The 14,104-nt window shown below is 38.7% G+C and overlaps 1 protein-coding gene across 1 annotated transcript; it reads left to right on the top strand.

The window, feature by feature from the left end:
* Positions 1-9,725: 9,725 nt before the first annotated feature.
* Positions 9,726-13,413, top strand: LOC148136284 (putative G protein-coupled receptor 139). The gene is made up of 2 exons (XM_087983709.1): positions 9,726-9,786; positions 12,503-13,413. Exons 1-2 carry the CDS (start codon positions 9,729-9,731, stop codon positions 13,411-13,413), a joined length of 969 nt encoding a protein of 322 aa, XP_087839835.1. The 5' UTR covers positions 9,726-9,728.
* The last annotated feature ends 691 nt before the right edge of the window (positions 13,414-14,104 follow it).

The following is a 14,104-nucleotide window of genomic DNA, read 5'->3' as shown; positions in this document are numbered from 1 at the left end:
CAATGCCCTTACTTCCATTGTGCCGATTTTTAATGCATAGCATGAATAGTTTTGGTGCCAGCACTGACTCCCGTCGAAGTCCACGAGACTACTTTACCCTAACTCTCTTCCTTCTGCCAAACAGATAATCCTCTACCTTGATACTCACACGATCTTATTTAGAAGCCTCTGTGCAGTACCTTACCACAGTCTTTCAGAAATTCAAATAGATCACGTCCTCTGACTCTTTTTGCTGAAAGGTTTTGTTACCCCCTCTAGAAAATGTAACAGATGCAACAGGCATAACATCCCCTTGATGATGCCACGCCGACTCTGCCCTATTTACTTAGTTTCGTATGCTGCGTGCAATTAGGTACAGCACCCTCAGTCCTATGTTAACTGCTCCTTTTCCCAAAGTTGTCCCTTTATATGCTGTATCTGATGTTAGATTACGGATCGCTTCCATACTTTCAATCCTATCACTAATTGTGGAATATTTAACTTGTGCTGAGCGCTCTTATTTTTTTTCCCCAATCTTCCATGCAGCTGAAACCAACCACAATGGTTTAGTTTATAGGTCTTTCTTTAGACCCCAGTTATGACATTCTCCAGGACACTTATCCCAGAATCATTCAGGTGGGCCCTGTTCTATCAGATCATTTCCGTCCTTCTCCAGTACTGACACTAATATCCAATAGATTGAAACCTGTTTTTCCACCTCAATCTTTCAGCCCCGTAATTTACTTATTTCACCTTGCAGACCCTTTTCAAATTTGTTTATGGTTCAGGTAGTAATCCAGAGATGATTGTCTTCTTGGTTTTGTTTTTCTTTTATTTCGCCCAGAGATGCTCAGATTCCTTCAGCAGACACTTTATCATTCATTCTGTCTACATAAACATCTGGGTCATTGCTCTGCAGCCCAGATGGGCTTCCTAAGTATAGGCATCAGGAAAGGCAGCATAGACTTCGGGGCTCTCTACTCTAGCAACAGAGAAGTGTCTCTATTTCCCTGACTACGTTATCAACGATTAAAACTGCATTTTCCTTTTCTCCCTGCTCTTGAATGGCTGCCTCTAAAACAGTGCTGTGGTCAGTTTACTCATTCTCCCCACAGCCTCTACACTCGTCCACACAGGTCGCAAGAATCTCAACCCAGTTAGACAAGCTGGAAGGCTGCGGGTCCTTCAGCACTAACCTTTTATTCCCTCTATCTGCTGCACTCTTGGTCACACCGTTCTTTTCCTGACCTCCGACCGAATTTGACATAATTATCTAAGGCGTGTGACTGCCTCCTGAAACAGAGCATCCAGGTAACTTTTCTCTTTCCCTGGGATGGAACAGTGCTCGGAGCTCAGGCTCCAGCTCATCAATCTGAGCAGGATATCCTCAAGCAACTTGCTACCGATGATATCACTATGCACCACAATGTGGTATATCAGTTCCCACATAATGCAGTTATGACACTCGCCTGGTCCGGCTTCTCTATTTTAGTAAGTTACTACATAATTTGATTTTAATTATTTCATACTGAAAAAGACATCCTCCATGCTCAAGAGGCAAATGACTGGTTGATATTCTCAGCACATGGGAGCTGAGACTTTGCTGGAGATGGGCCATGACATTAAAATATCCCGGTGAGTATGTGGCTCTACGTTTGAGAGCTGAACTCCAGGTCTATCAATGCAACAACACAGTGAAGAGTCTGGTTCAGGCAGTTACTAGAGCGAGCGATACATTTAAATATAGGCATTTGTAACTGGGAAGTCATATGATTTGGAGGGAGACACAGGGTGCTAATGCTCACATACACCTGTTCCCCGAGTCCAACATGAAAATGAAATTGACAGGTTTGGGAGGCTATGCTCAAGGTATGATTGAGCTATCAGTACATTAAAAAAAACCGTCTCATACATCTTGTCCTTCCTCCAGGCCTCTGTCTTCTCTGCACCTCCTCCAAACTCTATCATCCCATGGAGACCAGAATCTCTACGACCAGGCCGGCTGGCAAGTTGATTTTTTTCATAATAATTGTTATCTTTCATCACAACGTTTTCTGAGTGCTGAGCACCACACACTACCAGATTAATTCATCGCTCTTCTCGAATTCCGCTGTCAGTGGGAAAATTTAAGAGTTTATTATAGAAACTGGAACAACAGTACATTTAGAAAGATGACATAGAATTGAGCATCGTCAGAACGTTCTTGTTAAGGGACAATCATACCTGAAACTTTTAATCAAATACTTGGAGAAAGTAGAAACAGGATTGATAATGTGGAGACATACAGATGATTTATGTTTCGATTTCCAACATACATTCAGTAAAGTGCTGCATATGAGATTAATTTATGTTTTAAAATCCCATGATTCCACACAGTTGCGAGTATATATTAGTTAAGGATATTGATCAAGGATTGGGAATTTTGAAAACAGTAGAGACAAGTACAGCATCATTATGATGGCTTGCAGAAGTCAATACTGGAGCTACACTTATTGACAATATTTATTAATCACTTCTGTCATCCAGATGAATGTGTTATTGTCAACTTTGCAGATGACACACAATCGATGGAGGCAAGTAGTTAGGATGCATAACAAAACTACAGAAAGATAGAAAAGAGTGTAAGTAAGTGGACATAAACTTAGCAGAATACATTGTGGGAAAAAATGAGGTTTGTTCATTTTGACAGGGATTCTGGGAGAGGTAAATGTTATTTAACAGGGGAAAACCACTGCAAAAAGCTGCAGCAGAGAGAGAATTGTGGGATATGTGCTTGAAAGTTGAAAATCTCGCATTCAGACTCAGCGGGTAATCAGGAAGGTAGAGTCAGTTGCCTTTTCGTAAAGTGAATGGGCGACAAAAACTGGAAGTTTTGCTCAAAGTATACATTATATGAATCGGATCAGACTTGGAATATTATGAACAGCTTTTACAGATTACATTACAGTATGGAAACAGGCCCTTCGGCCCAACAAGTCCACAACGCCCCGCCGAAGCGCAACCCACCCATACCCCTACATTTACCCCTTACCTAACACTACGGGCAATTTAGCATGGCCAATTCACCTGACTTGCACATCATTGGACTGTGCGAGGAAACCGGAGCACCCGGAGGAAACCCACGCAGACACGGGGAGAACGTGCAAACTCCACACAGTCAGTCACCTGAGGCGGAAATTGAACCCGGGTCTCTGGCGCTTTGAGGCAGCAGTGCTAACCACTTGCCCCCTTGATTTAGAAAAGACAGTTTACTGAACGTTCTGGAGATTGATCACATACGTGGGAGGACTTTCTTGGGAGATGAGATTGAGCAGGCTAGGCCTGTAAAAATTAGAATTCAGAAGAATGAGATAAGACCTTACAGAAAAATGTAAGATTCTGAGGGGATTGACAGAGTTATGAAGTTGAAGGTATTTACTGCACCTTAAAGAGAGAATGAAAGCTGGCAAGCACCTGTCATGTCACGGAGTGTGCTGGGACGTTAAAAGATGTAAATTTTGGGCAGTGACATAGATACGTTGTTGTTTTTACAGCATTTCGAATTTAACCAATCAGTTGAAATTATGCGCCAACATCCGAAAATCGAATTAAACATAAATTTTAATGCTTTGACAACATCAAACCAATCAGACGATCCGATGTCTGGGGGTATTTAAAAAAGTCATTTTGGACTGTTATTCAGAGAAAGATCACTTTCTGCCATTGTCAGACAGACTGCCCGAAAAATCTGTACAAGGTACCTTCTTTCATATGAAAAATCTGTGCAGCAGAAGACCGAAGACAGTCCAGGGAGATCTACATGGAACATTTATTTCATTCTTTTTGGGGTTGGACAATTGATTTGCTGTAATTTTAAATGGGGGCTTTATCGGATCAGTATATTGTTATAGAGTGTGAAGTAGATAACGAATCTTTGAAACTGTGGAGGCTTAGGATTGTCAGTAGTTGTTGTTTGTTGATCTATTTTGGAGTTAAGTATTTTTCTTTAAATAGTAGAATTTGGCATAGTTCTCTGTCACACACACTTTCACAGTTTATGAGGCGAGGTGAGGTTTTCTGTGTGTTTGGTTTGATTAACAGAGGAGCTTAAACTTTGTTGTAACAGTTTGGGGGTCGTCCGGAATTTGGACAGGTTTGGACACTTCCAGTCTGAGATTTGAACAGATTTGAATAATTTATGGTTATGAAAGATCCCTGCAGATGTGAACACTTTCCACGTCGTGTCCTAGATCTTTACAAAAGATGTAGGTGAGATCAATTTCGGTTACTTGTAGTTGCTTAAATGAAAAGTGAGAGAAATGGCTCTGAAAATTGCTGAAGAGGGTCTGGGGTTTGAAGATTATTCCCAAATTTGCCAAGTAAGTTCAACAAGAAAAGAAAAGTCATCCTTTTAGAATTAGGAAAGAGGTTAGAGTTGTATTTAACCAAGGACACAAGCAAAGTTGATATTGTAAAGGAGTTACTGAAGCAGGGAAACAGACAAGTGCATTAGAGTTAGAGAAGCGTATTTTACAGTTGAGGAAAATGGAACATAGAACATAGAACATAGAACAGTACAGCACAGAACAGGCCCTTCAGCCAACGATGTTGTGCCGACCACTGATCCTCATGTATGCACCCTCAAATTTCTGTGACCATATACATGTCCAGTAGTCTTTAAATGTCCCCAATGACCTTGCTTCCACAACTGCTGCTGACAATGCATTCCATGCTCTCACAACTCTGTAAGAAGAAAAATAAAGGGAGGGGGAAAGAAAAAGAGAGAGAGAAGAACGAGAAGGGATAAAGAAAAAGAGATAATATACCGAGTTGAATAAAGAAAGAGAGACGATAGGGAAAGAGAAAAGAGAGAGCAAAAAAGAACGGACAGAGATTTTGAATTTCAGAAGATGTGACCTAGTCAGCAAATTCAAGATAAAAGGATAGAGATGGAGAGAGAAATTAGTGATATATACACATATGTTAAAGCACAGCCACATTTTGATGAGAAAGACACTGAAGCCTCCTATATTTCATATGAAAAATTGGCTAGGCAGTTGGAGCTGTCAGAGGACATGTGGGTAACGCTAGTTCTGAATGAACTGATAGGCAGAGGTGTTGAAGAATTTGCAGCGCTGTCAGAGAAGGGGGCAATAGATTATGCAGATATCAAACAGCCTATTTTTGAGTGCTTATGACTTTATGCCAGAAGTGTACAGACAGCGCTTCAGAAATATAAAAGAGGAAACAGGTCAGTATTGAGTTTGAAAGAATTGGAAATAGTAATTTTAGCTGGGTGCAGGCCTTAAAAATAGATCAGACCGATGAGGCTCTAAGAGAGATTATTCTACTGGAGGTGTTTAAGAACTCACTTACATAGATGATGAACAGAAATTTCAAAAAGTAAGAAAAACAGCAGAAATAGCCGATTAATATACTTTAGTACGTAAGACAAATTTTAGATTCTGGCAAGAATTTCATGCTGTGAATCTGGGAGAAGCGGAGATCATACGCTACAAAACAAAGAGTAGAGAATACGTGTAAAAAAAAAGCCCAAGAGAGTGAAAAGAATGTGAAAGACCCCATGTGTTTCTACTGTAGTAAAGTGGGTTACGTAATGTTCCAGTGCTGGTCGTTTAAGAAAGGCATGGTAGGAAAAGATGTGTTAAAAGTTGCTAAGCCAGTTGTATTAATGAAAATATTAAGGAATACATCAAGAAAAGTCGAGGAGCTTCAGGAGAGTGCACAGTCTAGGCAGGGATGGGCATGGCGTTAGTGCCTGATCTCTATAAAAAAATTCCCCTCTGTAGGCAAAATTTACTTGAAAACAACAGGGGGAGAAGGACAAGAAGTTATAATTTTGAGAGATATAGGCTATAACCTGTACGCAGTGAACGTATTTGCACTCTTTATGAACCTGCTATGCGAGAAATTGGTAATTTGTGGGATAGATGGGCAGGTATATAGATTTCTCTTATGTAAAATCAAGTTGGAGTGCCAACTCAAGACTGTGAAAGTAACAGTAGGGGTGTTTGACAGAGTGTCAGTTTCAGAAAATCAGTTTGTTCTTCAGAACGATTTAACAGGATCAAATATGGGGTTGTGGAGATGTCCAAGGAAGATTAGAGAACTGAAGAGATTAAAAACAAGTATCCTGGTATTTTTCCAGACAATGTCGTAAAAAGATCTCAATACCATAAATCACAGCACGAAGCAAAAACTAAAGAGAAAGATGGAAGAGTGAAGGTTGAGTTAGTGGACACCCTGTTTAAGGTAACAGTGCAGGAAGAAGACCTGGTCAGGCAGAGGGTCAGGCAGACGTGTTTCATTATGAAATGCTCCTGGACTTATGAAAGATATACTCGAAAATTAAAGATAAATATGTTGATGCGTACTCAGTAAAGGTAACGTGGAATATTCCTCAGGTTTATTATTTCGTAGATAGAAACCTAAGACGAAAATGGAGACCATGGCATGTTAGTGCAGAGAAGAAAGTTTGCTGGTAGCATACAGTCAGGAAATGTTACGGGTAGGACATGAACTACTAGTACGATGTCACCCAGTGTTTGGAAGACTCAGGCTAAGGTACGAAAGCATGTCTATTAGCTTAGAATGTACCAGGACGTGGTTAGGTTTTGCTGTAGATGTCATACGTGTGAAATGGTAGGTAAGCCACAGGCAGTAATGACAACTGCAACTTTGCTGCCAACTACCACATTTCATTTCTTTTCACGCTGATTATGGTTGATTGTGTAAGTCCCCTCCCGAGAACTGAACGTGGGAACCCAGTATTTGCGAACAATGATGGATCAGTGTACTAGATTTCTGGCGGCAATTCCATTACAGAACATTAAGGCAAAAAGAGGTTAGTGGTCAGAGGAGTTGGTAGCTTTCTTCACGTGCTTTGGGCTACACAGAGACATTCAGCCAGATCAAGGTTCTAACTTTACTGTTATGCCGGATGCTCAAGTCATGGTTAGCTTCGGTATACAGTACTTTAAATCAAGTGTTTAATATGTTTATTCCCAAGGAGCTTTGGAAAGGTGGCATCAGACCCTGAAGACCATGCAGAGATCTTATTGTCAGAATTATCCGCATGATTGGGATAAAAATAACCCATTTATGTTGTTTGCCAGTAGAGTTTACTCCCTTAATGTTAATATTTGGACATGAAGTGAAAGGGCCTTTGAAATTAGTTAAGGAGAAATTGACAGGACTGAACTCAGAGATATCACACTGGCAACACCTATTGGAGTTGAGGGAAAGATTAAATCTGGTAAATGAGTTAGCTAAACAGCACTTGAAGAGGGAACAGCATAGAATGAAACAGGTGGCAGACATAAACTCGGAAATTCGGACATTTTCCTGAGAAGATGACATATTAATATTGTTAACAATGGTGGGAGATCCCTCCAAATGAAGGTTTAGTCGTCTTAACAAATTGAGAAAAAAGTTGAGTCACGTAAACTGTCTGGTAAAATGCCAGATAGAAAATAAAAATATCGGTTATGTCACATGAATATGTTGAAACCATATTTTATTAGAGAGATGGTATTGGAGAAACAGGTGTTAGATATTACCCCACAGTGTGAAATGAAATTCAGATGTTGTGGAGTTTAAAGTGCCTCAAAATACATTACACAATGAAGAAGTCCTTGCAGAGTGGGATAGGATAGTGAATAATCAGTATCAGCAGGAAAGAACACAGTTGAAAGATTTGTTGCAGCAGTATGAGGACATATTCAGAAATAAGATGGGGAACTAAAGCTATTGTGCATAAGGGAGAAGCAGGGAAAGGTGTTCCGATAATACAACACCCCTATATCTTAGTTCTTTTATAGCCACAAAGGTCCAGCAGGTTGTGGAGGCGATGCTCAATGAAGATATCTTCGAACCGAGTCAGAGCGAGTGGACTGTTCTGATCATGCTAGTTCCAAATTCTGACGGTCAACGCCGTAACTAAATTGGACTCATAACCAATACCAGGATTGGAGGACTCTGTAGAGGAAGTTTGACAGGCCAGTTGCATCACAAATTTGGACCTACTGCGTGGTTATTGGCAGGTATCGTATGACAGAAGGCAAAATAAGTTTCCGTATTTGTAACCCCAGATGGGCTCTATCTATTCAAAGTAATGCCGTGAGAATGAAGAATGCAGCTGCTACATTCCAAAGACTCAGGAACCGAGTTGTGGCTGGGCTGACAATCCGTGCTGTCTATCTGGATGATGCAGTGAACTGTAGCGAGTTCTGGAAAGATAACGTGAACGATTAAGATAAGCAAAACTGGTAATGAAATTAAAGAAAATAGAATTCACGAAAACAGTGGTGACGTTCTTGGGACCTAATATCAGAAGGTTGACCTCAAGGAAAACAAAGATGAAGGGTACCGAGGAATTTCCAGGACCTACCTCGGAAAAAGAGGTACACGGTTTTTTGGGACTAGGTGGATTCTACCCAAAGTTTGTTCCAAACTTCAGCAGCGTTAACAGATTTGGTGAAGAATAACAGAAAATTTCAGTGGTGAGAACAATGCCAGAAGGTATTTGACAATTCAAAAGTAGTATTAACCAAAGCACCAGTTTTAGCCACACCAAACTTCTTGAAACTTTTCAAAGTTACAATCGATCGTAAAGACATAGGAGTTGGAGATAGTTAACAAATCTTTAAAAGAAAGGAGGCTAAGAGTAGTAAACAGTTGTTGTTTAATATTCACTTTTAGAGTTAAAGAATAAAGTTGAGGTTGTTTTTTATATAACTGGTGGAATGTGTGGAGTTATCTGCCACTCATTCTTTAACAGATTAAGAGGAGAGGTAGATGGGGGTTTGGGATATCTGGTCGGCATGGACGGGTTGGACCGAAGGGTCTGTTTCCATGCTGTACATCTCTCTGACTCTAATTAGCTGTAAGCTTTACTGCCGTGTCATGACACACTTTTGACTCTATTTATTTTGGTGCCGTTTTAATGAATTTGAGAGCTTGTATTAATTTCGGACTCAGGACTTCTTAAGGAGCTTGTTTTGTTTCATTGACAATAAATGTTTCAGTAGTTATATTATCTGGAGAGCTAATTTTCGTTTGAATCTCATGTGTTGGAGTTCTTTTTTGTCCATTCTAAAAGATGTTTGAAACCACTTGCAGTACTCCAGGCCATGTGCACAATTCATATAATCTCAGTTAAATTTATTTTGAAACTAAATTTAGGCAAAACAAATGTAAACTATTAATGTCCTACCTTGAATGGCTCAGTGTGAGTCTATTTGATAAGCTGCCTAATTCTTTGAAATTTCAATATATCTTAAACATGTAATGTGCTAGCTGGCTGATCTCAGTTGCATCCCATTATACGAAGATTTGGTCCTGTCAGTGCGATTCCAGTAGTGAAAATCTTTTCTTTCAAAATCAACGCAAAACAATGTAAAATCAGAAAAAAAGATTCGACGTTGCTTGAAACATCAAAAAACATCTTTGGTGCAGCTTTGATTCAGATTTATTTTCCATGATGAGAATTGGCCGCTCTTGGAAGTTTCCAATTCATATTACGCTTTACAAAATGGATTTCACTATGATTTTGCAATTTGTTTTGTTTCGCAAATGAAAAACAAAAGCATTGATAATTAACTTGAAGGATGTTGCAAGTTCAATATCTCCATGGAGATTGCACCCTCTATAATTACACAGACCTGACATGTATGACTCAGAGCTTAATATGAAGACATTGCCTTCAGGACCTAGTGACAAACAGTATACAAGGAAAGACAATTCTGGAAATGTTTCATCTTATCCGGAAAGCATGGTATATAGTGCTTGCGGTTATTGGTGTGCCAGGTAAGTGATTGCCCATCTCCTCAACCTTGCACCTTGCCTGAGCTGTGGTGACATTTAGGTTAAGATCACCATCAAGGTCTCTTACTGATGGGAGAGCAGGACGGAATGTCTCTCAAAATAGGCCAACGTTCGGTATTAATCGATTTGTGACTTGATCAGTGTTTGCATACTTTTTTTTAAGCAATGTAACATGCTGACCTGGTGCGGATCATTTCAGCAGCATTTGATGCTTCGGCATTGGTTTTTAATATGATTCTGCACATGTATACCAATGTCAAGAGTGAAAATGCCGCCTTTTTTTCCAGTTTGCAGTTTTAATAATCTATTCATTCATTATTTGTCAGAATATCCTGCACCGTCAAATCATACTTCATGGTCAGCAATTCACTGAGCGAAGGCCCAAACAATGGGTCATTGTAGAATTGTGTTGATTGGAGGAACAAGAATGAGCATGTCTTAGTGGGATTAGTGGGCCAACCAATTGAAATGGAATCACAGTGACCTATTTTTCTATGACATTAATCAGCGTGGCTGCAAGGAACCAAACCTGTTGAACGTTCAAATGATTATTTCAGGAAAGCGATCCATCAACTCTATTTCTTTTTCTTCGAATGTGTCTGTGTGTGTTTGTCTGTGTGTGTGTGTGTGCACGCGCGTGTGTATATAGCAATTACTTTCGAAGACGAAGAAGCTTTTTGTTAGTACTTAAGATATTTGACAATGAGAGTAAAGATTTACGTTCAGTTCAGATTGCGTTGATTCAGTAGAATCCAACGTTAACAATTTACAGATAATTAACCAGCATAACGGAACTGTTACGCTATGAAAGAACAATTTAAACTATCACTAAAAAACTAGAAATTGCTGGAGAATATCAGCAGGCCTTGCACCATCGGGAAATAAAACAAAACAGAGTTAATATTTTGAGCCCAATATGCATTGAATATCTACCAACTCGCTGACTGTGAAAACACTTTTCAGACTTTAGGACTTCATATTAATTGCCATACATTCAAAGAATAACCTTTGTTGTTTAATTTCTTGACCCTGCCACCTCTTCTTGTATATTATTTGTGTCTGGTTGACTTTTCTCTCAGCAAATACGCAGTTACTTATTTTCACACCTATCTTACAAGACTATCACACTTTCAACTCCTTTTACCTTTGTCCGTCCCCCCAACTGTTCCACTCCGTCCCGTCAGTCATCAATGAAAAAAGCAGTCTTCTTCAGACCAGGGTAATATTTGAGCGTGAAATCTGTTTGTTTTCTCACCGATACAGCAAGACGGGTTGCATGTTTAATGCATACTTTCCGTACTTGTTTCAAGCTTTAAGCATCATCAGCATTTCACTTTAATTTTATTTTTCTTTTCGTGAATCACTGCAATAACGATAACATGAAAACATTTTTACAAAATGTAACAATGCTTTTACTGAAGGAACGGAGAACAATATGTTGATGTTACCTGACAGTAACATATGTGAAAACGAGCTGATTTGAAATTACAAATTACAAAACTACATCTTCTCCATCATATTATTATATAAAGAATGTCATCACTTCATGGTTCAGTTCCTTTTCTCTTGAACAAATTTGCTTTGATTGCGTTTTAATACTTTCATCATCCACTTGTTGTTGACAATGATTTGTGAGCTTGCATACCCAAATCAATGTTTCACTTCATTTTTCCTCACGTAAACCAGCATTGCATGGTGCGCTTTACTTCAGTCAATATTTTCTCATCATTCTTTCTGAAATTCCATTTGCATTTCCTGTGTTTCTCCTGTGCGTTAACTACATACACAAATTGTTTATAACTAAATTTTGAAATTGAACATCTACTTACAGAGTCTATACTGTTGACCTAATTAATGATAAACAGTGACCTCATGTATTTTTGTGCGAAATACGATTTATGGCTTTCCAATAATCCGTGATAAATGTTGGAGCTTGTTAGCAATGGTGGTTCATGGCTCCCAAGTCTAGTTGATCTGAGATGAGACTTATATGCAAAGTAGTAAATTTCTTTCGCAATTCGTATTTTATTTCATTGCTTCTAGCCACTCTTTTAACGGGGGATGTTCAAGACGAGTGCATCATAATTCATCTTTATTAATTCTTGTAGTTGCACATGGAATGCTGTTAAAGATTTTAGCACGATTTCCAAAGTCTTATGCTAATTATTTATAATGCCATTTTAAATGTAGATTTAATTTCAGCTGTTATTGTCTGTTGATAAGATCGTCTAATATAGCTGTTTATCAATAGCTAATCATGGTTCTACTACATACTCCTACTTAGTTATACTGAACGGAATCTTCCTGAATTAGAGTTTTTGCCATTTTGCCGATTTTCTCTCTCTCCCATACAAAATGTTGTCAACGGTTTTTGGTGAAAGCAATTATGTATTATTTGGCGGTTTAACTTTGTGAGCATTTTTCCACACTGGCTTCATAACCATTCCTCAATCCTAACATTAGTTTTACACAGCTGTCTTAGCTTTATTGTTTCTACATGGTTATGACCACTCCTATTTCTACCTGCCACAGCAGAGTTTATTATATTGCTTGTCAAATGAATAGATCCCTAAAATTAAAATGATTTGAAGCCTTCCTGAACACATTCAAAAAGATATTCAAAGTGGATAGTTAGGTGTTCAGCGTGGAGAATGTTTAACCTATAATTCCCACCATTGTTTTTCCCCTTGTTTTGCAGTTAATTTGGTGGCCTTCGCCATTCTCTCCCGTGGGAAGTGCGGACTCTCTACCTGTACTACTGGATACCTATTGGCCATGGCAGTGGCAGATCTACTGATTATTGTATTTGATGTAATAATGAAGCGAATCAATTATTACTATTTTCCAGGATCTTTGCTGAATGTCACCTATGTGTGTTCTGTAGTTAGTGTTCTTATTCATGTATCCACTGATTGTTCAGTCTGGTTCACGGTCACTTTCACTTTTGATCGATTTGTTGCAATTTGTTGCCAGAAGCTAAAGATAAAATACTGCACTGAGAAAAGCGCAGCTACGGTGCTTTCAACAATTGGCGGCCTGCTCTGTTTAAAGAATGTTCCAATCTACTTCTTATTTGAACCAGGAGAAATAATCAATAAGTTACCATGGTTCTGTAGGATAAAACCAAGTTGTTATACTGAGTCTGCATGGGTGGGATATGATTGGTTTGACACAGTTTTAAACCCATTGCTACCATTCGTATTAATTGTGCTGCTGAATGCTCTGATAGTCAGACATATTTTACTGGCCAGTCGAGTCCGTCAGGGACTCAAACGCCAGAGCATGGAATCGAATCGCAGTGACCCAGAGATGGAGACAAGAAGGAAGTCTATGGTGTTGCTATTCGCTATATCTGGCAGCTTCATACTTTTATGGTTAACGTATGTTCTGCATTTCTTATATTATACCATTACAGGAATGAATCCGAGATATTACAATAGTAATATTTATATTTTTAAAGAGGTTGGATTTATGTTACGGATTTTAAGTTCATGCACAAACACATTTATATATGCAGTGACTCAGTCCAAATTCAGAGTGCAGCTTATAAAAGCAGTGTTGTATACAGTTAAACCATTTATTCAACACATTAAGAATAAAAACAAATGAGCATCCTTCAGATACACGTCTGCATAAGTACAGAGATTGGATATAATATTTGGACTTTGCTTCATTCAAATTAAAAGTGTGACATATGGAATAATTGAACGAATTAAAAATATGTAAATTTGGCTGTAAAACATATACTTGAGTTTTGATTGTTGTTTTGACGACAATTTGAATTTAAAACAAGTTTAAATTATGCCCCAGAATACTAATTGGTTCGCCAAAATCGAAGCAATGAGAGAATCTGATGTTGGGGATATAAGAATGTGGACATTTTGAACACAGGGGAGAGAACAACTACCATCGAGATAGAATCCAATAAATTACGAAACACTGTTTGTCAAAGCTACCTTTTCACATAACACATACCCGCAGTAAAAAGCAAGAAGACCACCCAGGGAATTCAGAAACCGTGAGAATGAAGTCACAGAAGACAGCAGCGGCGGTGTGGTTTTGAAATAAAGTTAATATCATTTTAAGAAGTGTCTTATTGTAACTGCATGTTATTAAAGAGTTGGAGGTAGGTAATAAGCAGTTAAGAAAAAGGTGGCTTAGAGTTATGAATAGTTGCTGATTAATGTTCAGTTTTAGAATTAAAAACAAATTGATGTTATTTCCTTTAAACAGTGAAATTTGGGACATCTCTATGTCAATCATATTTTAACAGATTACGAAGCGAGGTGAGCTCTCTTCA

This window comes from Chiloscyllium plagiosum, unplaced genomic scaffold (genome assembly GCF_037043375.1).
Source record: "Chiloscyllium plagiosum isolate Xiang-an unplaced genomic scaffold, Cpla_swu_hap1 HiC_scaffold_46, whole genome shotgun sequence".
In the NCBI taxonomy this organism is placed as follows: Eukaryota; Metazoa; Chordata; class Chondrichthyes; order Orectolobiformes; family Hemiscylliidae; genus Chiloscyllium; species Chiloscyllium plagiosum.
Note: the sequence above shows the minus strand (reverse complement) of the source record. Positions and strands in the feature narration are given on the sequence as shown.

What these genes read in the sequence shown, in the direction of transcription:
- LOC148136284 (XM_087983709.1), top strand. Translation starts at nt 9,729, where the DNA reads ATGTTTCATCTTATCCGGAAAGCATGGTATATAGTGCTTGCGGTTATT. An exon ending in TGCGGTTATTGGTGTGCCAG is followed by an intron (nt 9,787 to 12,502) that starts GTAAGTGATTGC and finishes CTTGTTTTGCAG; the next exon opens with TTAATTTGGTGGCCTTCGCC.